General features: G+C 36.5%; 1 protein-coding gene across 1 annotated transcript in view; it reads left to right on the forward strand.

The window, feature by feature from the left end:
• The window catches only part of LYPLAL1 (lysophospholipase like 1), a 38,184-nt gene extending 23,968 nt beyond the window's left edge, over positions 1–14,216 (forward strand). Inside the window, exons 4-5 of the mRNA XM_003999509.5 lie at positions 12,418–12,533; positions 13,313–14,216. Of these exons, the coding sequence (XP_003999558.1) occupies positions 12,418–12,533; positions 13,313–13,552 (356 nt within the window). The 3' untranslated portion in view covers positions 13,553–14,216. The remainder of the gene's footprint in view (positions 1–12,417; positions 12,534–13,312) is intronic.
• Positions 14,217–14,438: the final 222 nt, after the last annotated feature.

The raw sequence follows: 14,438 nt of genomic DNA on the forward strand, positions 1-14,438 counted from the left end.
CCTTTCAGAGTTAGTGTCACAGGAATAAGGCATTTATAAACTTTTATTAAACATGTCTTCAGCAATCTCTCTTCCCAAGGGGATATATATACCTTTATATAAGCTGTTTATTCTACTTAATGCCCTTTCCTTTTTCTGTAATCATCAAATACATAAACTATTAAAATCTGTATTTATATAATACATAGGAAAGTGAGATTGGCTGGGTAGAATGTAGATGGTACAGAATATATTTTGGTGAATGAGTTTTATTTTCAAATACAACTATTCAATTTAAAATGACTTGCATTTAATGATGAAATTATAAAGCAAATTAGCTCTATCATATTCTAAATAACCATAAAATGCACATTGAGATCTTGTATAGACAGAATTTGGTAAATTAGTAAACTTCCTTTGTGTTTATTGAAGTACTGAACTAGTCATTGAGTTGAGAAGCAGTATAATATGATGAATAAAATCCATTGTCTTCTGCCTTGCCTTCAACTTCCACTTTTGTTAATTGAAAGCAGTGAGCCCTCCAGCCCAGTAACATCACCTTCCTGGTCCTCTGTTTCAGCATCTAAATACAAAACATAAGGGGGTGCCTGGGTGGCTCAGTCAGTTAAGCCTCCAGGTTGGGCTCAGGTCATGATCTTGTGATTCTTGAGATTGAGCCCAGCACAGAGCCTGCCTAGACTCCTCTGTCTCCCTCTCTCTCTGTGCCTCCCTCACTTGCACTCACTCTCTCTCAAAAACAAAGTTTGTTTTAAAACATAATGGGAGTGCTGGGAAGACCATGAGGAAAGGCACGCAACTCAGTGTAGGGGTAAATTATAAAACAGTTACAAAACAGAATCCAAAATGTGGGAATGTATGACAAAGTCTGTCATTCAGTCATTTAGCAAATATTTTCTAAGTTCCTACTGTGTGCCAGGCATGTTAGATGCTCAAAGGGACACACAGATCAATAAAAAAGGATCTGTCTCACAAATGTTAACAACCTGGAAGAGCCATTAGGTACTTACAGTGATTACTGTAATGCCAGCAAGCCTGTGATAAGTGACCTAAAGCAATGTACCTGCTGGCTCTTCAAAGAGAATGATCACGTGCATTTATTACTTCTTCCCAGGACCCATCACAATTCCTGGCACAGAGCAAATGCTTAGGAAATTTATAATGAATGGCATGACCTGGTCAGTGAATTGCTGATTTAAGTAATTAAGTAGGACAGGAATTGAAAGCAGAGATCATACCTTGAGGCTATTCGAGAATTAATAGGAAGGTAGCAGTGGCATTTGAGATTTGAGATGCACACATAAGTAGTTTTATCTATTGTAGTGTGGAGGTCTAGGCATAAAGAATGATATGAACTAGAAAAAGTAGTGCTTGTTTTTATCTGTCTGGACGTTAGATGGCTTTAGCAGAAAGTCTGTTGTCCAAGGAAAATGCCTTGTTGACTCTGATGGCTGTGCTAAGAGACTGCAGAGCAGGATGGTATAGTGACAGATACAGGTTCAAATGTGACGTCTGCCTTGTTACCACCACATATTACCTACACTACTTTTCTGCTGCCTCACCTGTGTGGGAGTAACAATACAACATCTGTTTTCCTGGGAGTTGGTGTTTGTAAAATACTTGGCTCATTCTAGGCTCTCAAATTCTTTCCGGTTCCCCTTCTGTCCTTTATTCTGTGGATGATTGGTGAGGGATGATCAAAGAAGGTCTGTGAGTCATGCAGCTCGTTAGAACTGTGTGTCAGGAAAACTAATCTGGCAGGAGGGTTAAGTGAACAGATGCGAAGTTGTGTGTGGGGGAAACCAATTCAGTAATTGATCAATTCAGTAGTTGATTCCAAAGTGATTGATTCCAGAGATTCCAAAGTAATGTGATGACAGTGGGAAAACCAAAGATTAGGGTAAGAATTTGCTTTAAGATAAAACTGCAAAATCTTTGTACGTAAAAAAGTAGAAAATATTCTGATTAGTACTCAATGTATATGAGCTAAAGATTCTGTCATGTTGACCGATAACTGCCATCTGCTCGTCTCCTTCCGTCCCCACCTCTTCCCTTCCCCACATCCATCAGCTACTTCGTATTACTCATCTCTGGAAAGAGGCCGTGGGGACTGTTGTAAGGTCAAAGAGCTAATAAGAGTTTTGAATTGGGGCACCTGGGCGCCTGGTCATGATCTCGCGGTTCCTGCATTCGAGCCCCAGATCGGGCTCTGCACTGACAGTGCGTAGCCTGCTTGGGATTCTCTGTCTCTCCCTCTCTCTCTCTGCCCCTCCCCAACTCACGCTTTCACTCTATCTCGAAATAAATGAATAAACTGTAAAAAAAAAAAAAAAAAAAAAAAAAGCTGGAATTGAGGTTTACTTCATTTCAAAGCCCATGATTCTCCCATTCAATTTAAACATTTTTAAGACTTTTAATACATATTTTCGAATTCCTTTCACCAAAAAATTGTACCAGTTGGTACTTCTCCCACTCCTATTAGAATGTCCGTCTTACTGCATCATCACTGAATAATATTGCCTTGAAAAATATTTGCCAAAAATAAGTAAATGAAAAGTCGTAATTAATTCATACTTATTTTGTTATTCTCCATCTACTTCTTTTTGTTGTATTTTAACACAGGAAGGCTTTTCTTAGTTGTCTGTTACTCTTTCCTTTTATGATTTTCTTTTCCCAAATAATGTCTTAGTGTGAGAAAGTCTCTAGAACTTGGATAAATATTCAAATAGGTTTTCTACTGGTTTTCTATATGTGATTTATTTTTTACCTGTACTTCTTTGATTCATCTGGGATTTATTTTATTTGCTTTTTACCATATCATGGAGATTTTAATATTTTCTAAAGTACCAAGAGAGCCTTGTTAAAGTATAGTCTTATTTAGGGGCTTTAGGTGGCCCAGTTGAGCATTCCACTCTTGATTTCAACTGAGGTTGTGAACCCAAGGGTTGTGGGGTCGAGCCCACATCAGGCTCTGTGCTGAGTGTGGAGCCTGCTTAAGATTTTCTCTCCCTCTCTCTCTCTTTCTCTCTCTCTCTGCCCCTCACCTCACTCATGCCCTCTATCTCTCTCTTAAACAAACAAACCAAAAAAGTCTTTTTATAAAGCCATCAGTAATATGGTCAGTATTTTATCAAAACACCATTGAATCTGTAACAACAAAATTTCTCTGTGGAAGCTTTGTAGATTATTACATTGCAAAATTTAAAAAATTGAAATTTATGGCAAAGCCATATTAACATGTTATATATAATAGGTATATATTATTTTTTGAATACAAAACGCTGGAAAAGGAAGATTTTTTTTAGAATTTTTGAGATGAGCTGATTAGCTTCAATAAAGCCTCTTTCTTAGCTTACAATGTGAAAAAGACCACAGAGCACAGACTCAGTGTGCTTTGTTCTTGTTACCTGTATTGTTATTTAACTAGTCAGTGAACATAAATCTTCAATAACAGTCTATAACATTACATGTACCCCAAAACACACATGATTCTTGACCTCTTATACTATGACAAAACATTCATCATAATACCTCCCCTTTTTTGTTTGCCGTCTTCTTTATGTGGGTTAGCTTCTAATCCTAGATTCACTACTTTGTAGGCATAGGATCTCCTTAACCTCTGTGCTTGGGCGATAATAATATACCTATCTTACAGATTTGTGATAGTTGAGTTAGTCAAAATACTTAGAAATGTGTCTGGCATGTAATTTTGAGACCGTTTTCTTCCTGTTATTAAACAGTCTTTATGCCATGGTCACTCCAAAGAGCAGAAGGGCCCTACTAAGGCCACGGCCGCCCCTGGGAGACCTTTAGACGGCTCACCACTTCTTCCCCATCATCTGTTTTCTTTCTCCTCAATGGTGTACATGCTGGATTTCTTGCTTTCTTTTTCATGCATTATTTAAAAGGAAGTTACTGCTTAATAACTTCCAACTGGTTTTTGTGCTTTTGTAGTATCTATGATAGTACATTTTAAGTGGAGTAAGATTTAAGTGCTATTCGTAACATGTTAAACGAAGGAGGGATTCCGTGGGGAGTCAAAGAAAAATGCATTTAAGATTCTGACCAATTTTTAGTACACACAAACACAGTGCACTCCAGTGAGTTTGGGTTATTTTTAAAAGTTCATTGTAAAAGAAAAATGTAGAAAATTTTAATATTGAAAAGGAAAAACACGGAGATAATAGGTAAAACATTTTTAATTGTTATCCTTATTGATTTTGTTTAACATGTGATAACATTTCTGACTTAGTATCATATAACATGTGCTCCTGGAGCCCTTATCTCTGAGATTATAACTGCAACCAGTGTAAGCTTTATAAAACAACACTATTCTCTGTATTTGAGTGGGTGGGAGCCTGTTCTGTGTCTGTGGTTTTATTTTAATTAGTGGTGTTTTATTAAGCTTAGTTTTAAAGACAATTGCTTTTATAATGTATGTTTTGCAACTATTTGGGGTTAGTCTATCTAGTTTGCTCAGGTCAAAAATGATAGTTCTCATACTAAATTTGATCTCCAAATTGTTAATAAAAATTTTAAGTCTTGGAGTACCGAGAAAACTATCAAAACGTTTCTAGACTGATGAGGAAGGTACAGAAGTAAGGTGTTCTAATACAGTGTATTGTAAAAGTGTATACAAGGTACAATGTGAGCAGTGAGGAAAGAACAAGTAAATCTTTTGGGAGGAGTTAGGGACTGCTTCTTAGAAGAGATGGCTCCAACTGAGTTTTAACGAATGAGTTAAAATATGACTGGTAAACAGAGAGGGAAAGAAAGCAAGGGGCACATCAGAATCTCTCAGAAAATACTAGTTTAGTATGCCATCCAGTCCCCTAGGATTATCAGATTAGATGCAGAGAATGATGTGATCAAGTGTACATTTCAGAAGGCTTATGCTGATAACGCCATAGACGGTTGGCCAGTCTGAAGGCCAGGAGAACAGCAATAGATGCAAGGGAATGATGGCAACTAACACACAGTTTCAGGATTTAGGGAACATGAAGATGAAAAAGATTATACTTGAGGACATTATAGTCAACTGCAAATGTTAGCTATGAAAGCAAAATCTTGGTTTTCTAGTCATCAGTGGAAATATATTGCTTTCTTTTTATTTTATTTTTATCTTAGAGAAAGAGCGCGGGAATGCTGAGAGGGGGGAGAGAGAGAGAGAGAGAGAGAGAGAGAGAGGGAATCCTGAGCAGACTCCATACTAGGGCAGAGTCTGCTCCAGATTCTCTCTCCCAGTCTCTCTCTGCCCCTCCCCCATGCTCGCTCACGCACTCTGGCTCGCTCTCTCTCTCTCTCTCTCTCTCTCTCTCTCTCTCCCCCTCAAAAATAAATAAATAAACTTTAAAAACATAGTTATTTATTTGATTTTATATATTTATACCACACATGATTCCACAGAGGGTATGACAAAAGTTAGGAGAAAGGCAGCAGAACAGTGACTTTAAATCACTTTCTGATTTTTGACAAGAGAGTTATTAATAAGCCCTGGGATCAAATCTTCTATGCTGAGAAAATTATTAGTAATGCTAGATCGTCCTGTCTAATTCTTATTTTATTAACATATTAACATCTTATTCTATTAACATCTGTATCTCTGTTACTATCTGTCTTAAAACTCATTTCCTATGTTTCTGTATAATGTGAGAAATCAAAATGGAGAAAGGTATAAAATTTTTCCCATGTGTACTGTTGTGCTTTAAAAGTGTATATAGTAGTAATACTACTAAAATTGTTGGCATTTATATTACACTTGACAGTTTTTAAATTGCTGTTACTCTACATCATAATGTTTTATTTTTAGATAGTGTTTAAATTATGAGGTTGTTTTCATGCACAATATCTCTTTTGAGCCTTGTGATAGGTAGAACAGGAAATTATTATTCTCATTTCAGATGTTAAACTAAAAATCAAACAGGTTACTAGCTAACATAAAATTGAGTTGGGACTAGAACCCAGACCCTTTGACTTGGTTCCTTTTGTACTAGGATGGGATTCCTTTTTTGGCCACTAGGTGGTGATAATTTGTTAAGACAAAACTGACAAAATGTAGGTTTAACTTCGATCTAGGATGTATAGAACCTAAAAACTGATATAACCAGATAATAAGAATTTTGATAATATGAGCATACTGTCAGAATTATGGAGCAGGGAGAATCAAGTGCTCCTGAAATTACACCTGAGTCATTTACATGGATGTTTTAAATGCCAACCATGAGGGAAATGGTTAAGGGAATTATGGTCTATTAATATAACTGAATATTATGTAACTATTAAATGCTATATGTACACATAGAAGGAACTTTGTAAGTATGTGTTCAATTAATAAAATAACGGATTTTATAATTCTGTTGAAAGACTTTCAAGTCAGTATGATACGAAAGAAAAAGCAAGGTACAAAAAATGGTACATGTAGAGGGTTTAACTGTTAAGTGAATTTTTAAAAACATGTTAAAATTATGTATGAAGAGTGAAACTTTGGATGACTCATTTCTGTCTGTAGGGTGAAAACACTTTGTATACTGGGTATATATCAATGTATTAATTTTACAATATTTAAAATAAAAATGAAGGGATAATTGGAATTACCAAGATGAAGATTAGCACCAGAGTTTATAGGCTCCCTTTGGGCTGACCTTCTACAAGTTTCTTCTGAAGCTCTTTCTTGACCTAACACTTGGAGAATGATAGCAGTTTTCTATTTTCTTTTAGCATATATGTGTCTTAATTAAACAACTTGTGTTTCTTCAACAACGATTAGAACTTTAAAGGCTTGTAACTGCTGTTCTAACAGCTTTTTATGGAAGATGATAAGTATTCTGTTTACCCTGTAAATTTTGTATTGGAGGAAAATTACAGCCCTAGACCCCAATTCTTTGAGACTTTATCATAGCTCAGTCTGAATTACTATAATACATAAGTTTAAATGGAAGAGTTGTTGAAATTTGTAGGGAGGGTAGATTTTATTACATTTTAAAAATCCTATTCAATTGATGGTAAACTTGAATTATAGGTATTTTTTTCCTCTGGATTTTGTTTTCAGATAGACTAGTTTTCCCAGTATAGTTTTTTATACATTGTTTCTGTTTTATTTTATTTAAAGAGTTCATAAAAGCTAGGTTTATTATTTTTTTAACATGTTTTATTCAGCTTGTTAATCTTAAATGTATGTTGAAATGTTAACTCTTGACGTTTTAATACCTTGCCAGCAACTATAAATATACATTATAACCATTACCTACAATGAGTTTACTATTTGGTATTTACTTATTGAACAGTATATTTTATATTGCATTTTAGTCACTTAGATGGAAATTGAATTCAAATAACTAGTCTTTTGTGTTAAATTTCCTTCTATTAGGAAAAAATACACAAAGTCCCTTTTCATAGTAAAATGTGATGCTAAAGGTGATTGTATTGTCAAAGATGGCTGGTGAGAAATTGCAGATTACCTCACAAGATTATAATTGGGTAAAGGACTTAGATTAAATCTTTAAATAATAAGATTTCAATGAGTACATTTATTCTCATTGTAAATTATGAGTATTAAACATGAGGTTAAATGTCTGCAGGATGCATTTATATTTCTTCATAATGATATATGTGAGAAAATGTTTTCTTTCTTACTTTTGGTTTTATTCTTACTAGACTGGTTTCATCTAGGGGGCTCTGAAACCACACAAAGTAATTAGGTTTCTCTGATCAATAAAAATGAAATGATGGAGGGGGGAATTTAATCTGTAAAATTTTTTCAATAAAGTTGTTTTTGCTTATCATGTTCAAATTCTATCTTGTGATGTGATTTTTGTTATCAAAAAAGGTTTTTTTTAATGTTTATTCATTTTTTGAGACACAGAGACAGAGGTGTGAGCAGGGGAAGGGCAGAGAGAGAGGGAGACACAGAATCCGAAGCAGGCTCCAGGCCCAACCTGTCAGCACAGAGCCCAGTGCGGGGCTTGAACTCACAAACCATGAGATCATGACCTGAGCTGAAGTTGGACTCTTAACCGATTGAGCCACGCAAGCACCCCTCTTGTGATGTGATTTTTAAATCTTTATCATATTAAAAGTTCACATTTAATGATCCTAGCCTCAATATTTTTTATGAAATATTTTCTTTTTGCTCCATTTATGAATTTTGAAGCTTTTTTCGATTGTTGGTGCAGCTGAGATTACCTAGAACTTCATTGTCCAATATGATAGTCCTTAGCCACATGTGACTATTTAAACTTAAATTTAAACTAGTTAAAATTAAATAAAATTAAACATTTAGTTCCTTAGTCACGCTGGTCACGTTTAATATGTTCCTTAGGTACATTTGGCAAAAATATAATTCAAGCTCTTGGATTACTCCAAAAAATAAAAACTTTGTTCCTACAGCCTTGGTATCTGTAACATAGGGATTTCTTGTAAATCATGGCCATATTTTCACTTTCTGTTCTTACCCATTTTACCTAAGGCTGAATTGTCTGCCTTACAGCTATTGATTTTTTTCTAAGACTGTGATTCTCATACATTTGATTTATGGGTATAAGAGCTTTTAAAAATTAGAAATAGGCTTTGAGATTGCGTTAGTGGGTCTAGGGCTGAGTCTGGGAACCTCTATTTTCAAGGAGCCAGATTTAGGAATCATTAGCCTGGGGCGCACTAACAATTCACTCCTGCATTTTCTAAGCTTTACTTTTATATCAAGTCCAATCACCAGATAGCTACATTTCCTGATGATAGAAATTTGTCCCCTTACAGAAATATTCTTATGGGACTACAATTACATTTATTCACTGATTAGATACAATATTTAAGTGCCTACTATGTGCCAGGCACTGTTCTAAGCATAGGGAGGGTACATCAGTGAATAAAACAGACACAAAACCCTGTTCACATGAACCTTATTAGACTACTGAATGTTTTCTTTATGTCCCGGACTTTTTATAAAAGAATCAAGAGCAGAAGTGGCTGTATGTAAAATGTCTGGTTTTGAGTTTTATGTTCAATAAAGACCTACTTGACAAATTCCACCCAGGAGTTCAGTGCTAGGAAAAGTTTCTAGTATGATTTGGCATGATCGCTTCTGTTAAAGAATGCTGTCCTGCTACAGGGGAGCAGTTGGAAGTCGAGTCATTCCCCTAATTGCTGCTGCTCCCCCATACCACGGTCTGTGTCCCTCCTTCTCTTTTGTTCTTGATCTCTCATTCTTCCAGCAGCCCCATCTCGCCTCCCTCACATTCCGCCCTCATTTTAGAGATGCAGTTTTATTGTTAAGAGTGGGTTTGATTATAAGCAACCTTGAATTTCATTTTATAAGTAAATTGGAGGAAGGGGGGGATCTGAAGGGATGAAGCAAAGAATGCATTTGCTAAGACTGGTTCTGTGAACTTTACAGAAGGCTGAAATTGTGTTCTGGAAGATACGGATTCTTACTCTCAAAGTAGGCGTCTGTTTTTACAGAAGCTCTGTAAACTTTGAAAGTCCTTGCTGTTTCGACTTTTACACGTGATTATGAAGCATTTATATATTATAGATTTAAAAACTTGGTGGAGACCCTAGAGATCATCTAGTGCAATTATCTAATCTTATTGGAAATGACATCCTGGGTTTTAAATAATTTACCCAAAGACACTCGGCGAGAGTGTCACTGGTAGGATTAGAACTCAGTTTCCTTTACTTCCACGTGGTCCTCTCCCACCAGACTTTGAATTAGAAAATGCATCATGTCCTTTTAAATACGATAAATTTGGGGCACTTGGGTGCCTCAGTCAGTTAAACGTCCGACTTCAGCTCAGGTCATGATCTCGCGGTCTGTGGGTTCGAGCCCCGCGTCGGGCTCTGTGCTGGCAGCTCAGAGCCTGGAGCCTGCTTCGGATTCTGTGTCTCCCTCTCTCTCTGCTCCTCCCCTGCTCATGCTCTGTCTCTCTCTGTCTCAAAAATAAATAAAAACATTAAAAACAAATTTTTAAATACAATAAATTTAAGAGACGTGTGTAAACTTTGTATTGTTTTCACCCCGTAATACATGGTTTCTAACTGAACAGACTTTATTGAGTTGTCACTATGTAGCAGCCACTGTACTCACCATGGGGGCACGTGCAGTGGGGAGGCCAGCTTGTCAGCACGTGTGCACCAGACGGTGGAGACACTTTGCTGAGCTCCCTCATGAGCTCGCAAGCACCACGTCATGCTGGAAGGAAGAAAGAACCGTTTCTTACCCTCAAAGATTGCACCACCAGTTTTTCAATCTGTAATATGCAAATGCTTAATAAAGCCCAATCTAGAGAACTAATTTATATTTAATAAATGAAAACGTGATAGCAGTTGTATTTCAAGAAGCGTTTGCTTTATAACCCACGTACTGTATTACATAGAAAATCTTGAGAAGCAAAGACAAGTCTGTAACTAGAATGGTGGCACAACCCAGGAAGTTTAGAATTCTTTCTGCTTACTTAACAGTGAATGTTCACCAGAAACGCTAGTCTTGTCTGTGGTAAGGTCTTCATATCCACGTGGAGCATGGCAAAGGTTCATTAATGTGCACGTTCGTAGGTAATGGAGCTCAGTGTTGTTTTTTTAAGTTTATTTATTTTGAGAGAGAGAGAGAGAACACGCCCACGGGAGAGGGGCAGAGCGAGAGGGAGAGAGAATCCCAAGCAGGCTCTGCACTGTCAGTGCAGAGCCCAACTCTGCCTGAACTCGTGAACTATGAGATCAGGACCTGAGCCAAAATCAGGAGTCAGACACTTTGTCTGAGCCACCCAGGCACCCCGGAACCCAGTGGTTTTTAACCTTTTTGGGAATTTGAGGCACATATGCAACTTTCACAGTCGATTTTAAGATGTGCGTGCTGCCTCTGCCCCTGCCAAGCCCATTTGTGATCTCTAATTAACCATATCTGCATCTGTGGCTGGCGTGGGGGCTATTTTGAAAGAGCCTTTCAAGTGGTTCTCATCCATGGTGCACTTCTGCTACTGACGAGACCCTATTATTTCCCTCTGGTATGTTGAAAACCACAGATGTAATATTTATCATACACTGTAATTATTTACATATTATGTGCTTCTCAAAAATCTAGACTTTGCAAACCTCGTAATCGTCAGTCACACATTGTATCCTGGGTCCAAAATGATACTGTCAGTTGGCCCAATAATACTATTAAATATTATTAAGTAAATAAATAAAATATAAAAATACATAAGTAAAATTTAAAAGCCGTTCTATTCTAATAAATACCAGAAGATAGTAGAGAGCACATTAAAGTCTGTTGCAAGCAATCTAGATTCCAAAAGTCCTGGTTTACAACTAAAATTAGGGGTGCATCCTTAAGCAGGTCACCTAATCTTGGGCCTCCATTCACTTCATCTGTAAAAGTAGATTGTGGTAAATTCAAATTTATAGTCTCTAAGGACTCAGCTTTACACTTTGTTAAGTGAAATAAAGCAGGAGGCTGGAAGCGAGATCTGGATTCTGCACCAGTGTATATTCTTGTATTTCCATAAGAGTGTGGCTGTGTGATTCACTTTCTATATTTATTTCTCACAAAATGTAAATAAGATGCCTTGTAAGTCTCACTCAAACTGGGGACTAGCATCCCTGGTCTCTCCCCTGAAGTTGCGTCACCAGGTCACATACCTGTCTCCATATCCTGTGACGTCTCTGGTGCCCCCTTGAGGAGAAGGGCCCATGTATTTTCATATATGTGCTACCGAAGGGAGCACAGGACCGTGTATTTTAGACTGCATATCTCCAGTGACTAGCACAGTGTTTGGCACATAAAAGACAATAAAAGTTTGTTAAATGAGTAAATTATTTTTTTAACTTTGAGAAAGTTTATATAGGTAAGTACGTTTTTAATTATACCACCACAAATCAGTTTCCAAAACGATATTGTAATTTAGAGATGTTTTCACTGGCTCACCAGATTTTTGATCATCCTCCCTAAAAAATCGCTAAGCATCTATTATATGGCAGACACTGGAAATTTAACTCCTCATGGGGCTCAGAGCTTGGCAAGAACGACAGAAAGATGCATGTTATTAATTCTAGTTGCAGTGAGGACTCCTATAACACAAGTATAAGCAAAATATAAGTAGACACTAGATGTTTAAACAAATAACACTTGTACTATGACTCATATTTTGAACTATGGTAAATATTTTTACTCGTTGAACATGATTTCTTTGTTTAATTCCAGCTCTTTTTATAACAAGTCTCCTTACCAGTGATGACAGATGAGCCCGTGTCGTTTACGCATTGCAGGTCCTTTTTTTAATGAGATCTAAAGTAGACTAAATTTCTTTTTCGCACTGTGTCTCCAAATATTTTAAAACATGCATGGAATATTGGCCCAGATGTATCTTGTTCTGAATTATTGTTGCATAGATTCTGGCTTTTTCTGATTAAGTGAATTTTTGCTTCTTTTAGGAGGATTTTCTATGGGAGGGTGCATGGCAATGCATTTAGTGTACAGAAATCATCAAGATGTGGCAGGAGTATTTGCTCTTTCTAGTTTTCTGAATAAAACATCTGCTGTGTACCAGGTAAGTTCCAGATTTTAAAAACAAAAGAAAACCAAAAAAAAAAGCGTGAAATATTCACACATTGAAACTAAAACAAAATTGATCATGAAGCAATTGCAGTCGATGCACAGAGCACTCCTGAGAATCCATCCCCAATCAGTCATAATGAATATTAATTCCAGCTGGTCATTAATGTTCAGGAAATACCATAGAAAGAATATTATTAAGCATGGTGTCCAAGAGGAAAGGATAAAAATCATATGTATCCCTTACACATAATAAAAATAGAGATGATTATAGCCAGGCTTGTTGTTTTATGTCATGAACATAATCGAAACAAATGACCAATTACATTCCCGACACCTGTCTCATAGCAATATGCTAATATACGAAACGATACTATAGTGTTGTAACTTCATACCAGAATTAGAAACAGCAGATACAGAAATGAAAACTAGAATGTAATTTTTCTCTTGATGGTGCCTGCATTCCTCCCTCTCTCCACTCTCTATGTAAAGAAGTTTGTCTTACGGAGTCATACGGTTTCTTCAGGAAATGCTTCGACTGTGTTTGAGACGGTCCTGTATGGAGTCAGTGCTGGTCATGTACAACCATAGCTCACTTGGTGCCAGCAACTAGCTGGGCCCCCAGTCCAGGACCACCAGTGTGCACCTTAGACCACACCACCACTGCCTCTTTTCCCTTTAAATATTGGAAGTTTTCTGCCCTGTCTGATTTCCAAGAATGATGTTCATCAATGAATTTCTTAAACTTTTCCATTTGTACATCCTGTTCTTCAGGCTCTTCAGGAAAGTGATGGTGTACTCCCTGAATTATTCCAGTGTCACGGCACTGCAGATGAGTTAGTTCCTCATTCTTGGGGTGAAGAGACAAACTCCGTGTTAAAGTCCCTAAGAGTGAGCACGAAGTTTCATAGTCTCCCAGGTGTTTACCATGAGCTAGGCAAAGCTGAGCTAGAAGAACTGAAGTCATGGATACTTCAAAAGCTTCCAGGAGAAATGGAGAAGCAAAATGAATGAATCAAGATTGATTTGTTGACCTACCTGTAATGTCTTTGTGAAAAGTGGTTTTTACTGCCAAATTATACTTTGATAAGTGATAATTAAAATATTGTTATCAGTAAACAATATCAAGTTTACTGACTTATTTACTGGTTATTGAAATGCTTAGCACCACAGAGAGTAGCATCATCTTATTCATGGTAAATATTAATTTAGACAGACATCTGTGTGTTATTTTTCAGATACATTTGTAAATATTTGGAGACCTTTTAAGTAATTAAATGATTAAATTTTAAAAATAATGTAAAGTTGGTTTAAGTAAGAGCAATGAGAAAACATGAAAAGGCTTAACATGGCATTTTATTTACAAGTGTCCTATTTTGTTTCCAAATATTCAGGAATATTTTAGATGTGTTTATTATTGATTCCTGATTTAAATCCATTGTGGCCAGAGAGCATATTTTGTGTTACTGTTTTATCTGTATTCATGAAGGTTATTGGCTTGAAGTTTTGCTATTTAATTTGTTTTGTACATTTTTTGGTCTGGTTTTGGTATCAGGGTAATACTGACCTTGTAAAATGAATTGGGAGGTGTTTTCTCCTCTTCTGTTTTTTTGGGAGAAATTGTATAGAATTGGCATTAATTTTTACTTTAAATTTTTGTTGAAATTCTGTAGTGAAACCTTCTGGGCCTGGAGATTTCTTTTATCTCTTGACAGTGTACCTACAAGTTTATTGTAAACACCTCACACTTAGTACAAGAACCTTCCATTTTCCCCTTCCTGGTCTTTATGCTATTTTTCACACTTTGCTTATAAATAGCATGTACCATAAATCTCACAACACATTACTACTCTCTTATTTAAAGTCAGCTTTCCTTTAAATCAACCTAAATAATGACAAA

The sequence above is a fragment of the Felis catus genome, chromosome F1 (genome assembly GCF_018350175.1).
Source record: "Felis catus isolate Fca126 chromosome F1, F.catus_Fca126_mat1.0, whole genome shotgun sequence".
Classification (NCBI taxonomy): domain Eukaryota; kingdom Metazoa; phylum Chordata; class Mammalia; order Carnivora; family Felidae; genus Felis; species Felis catus.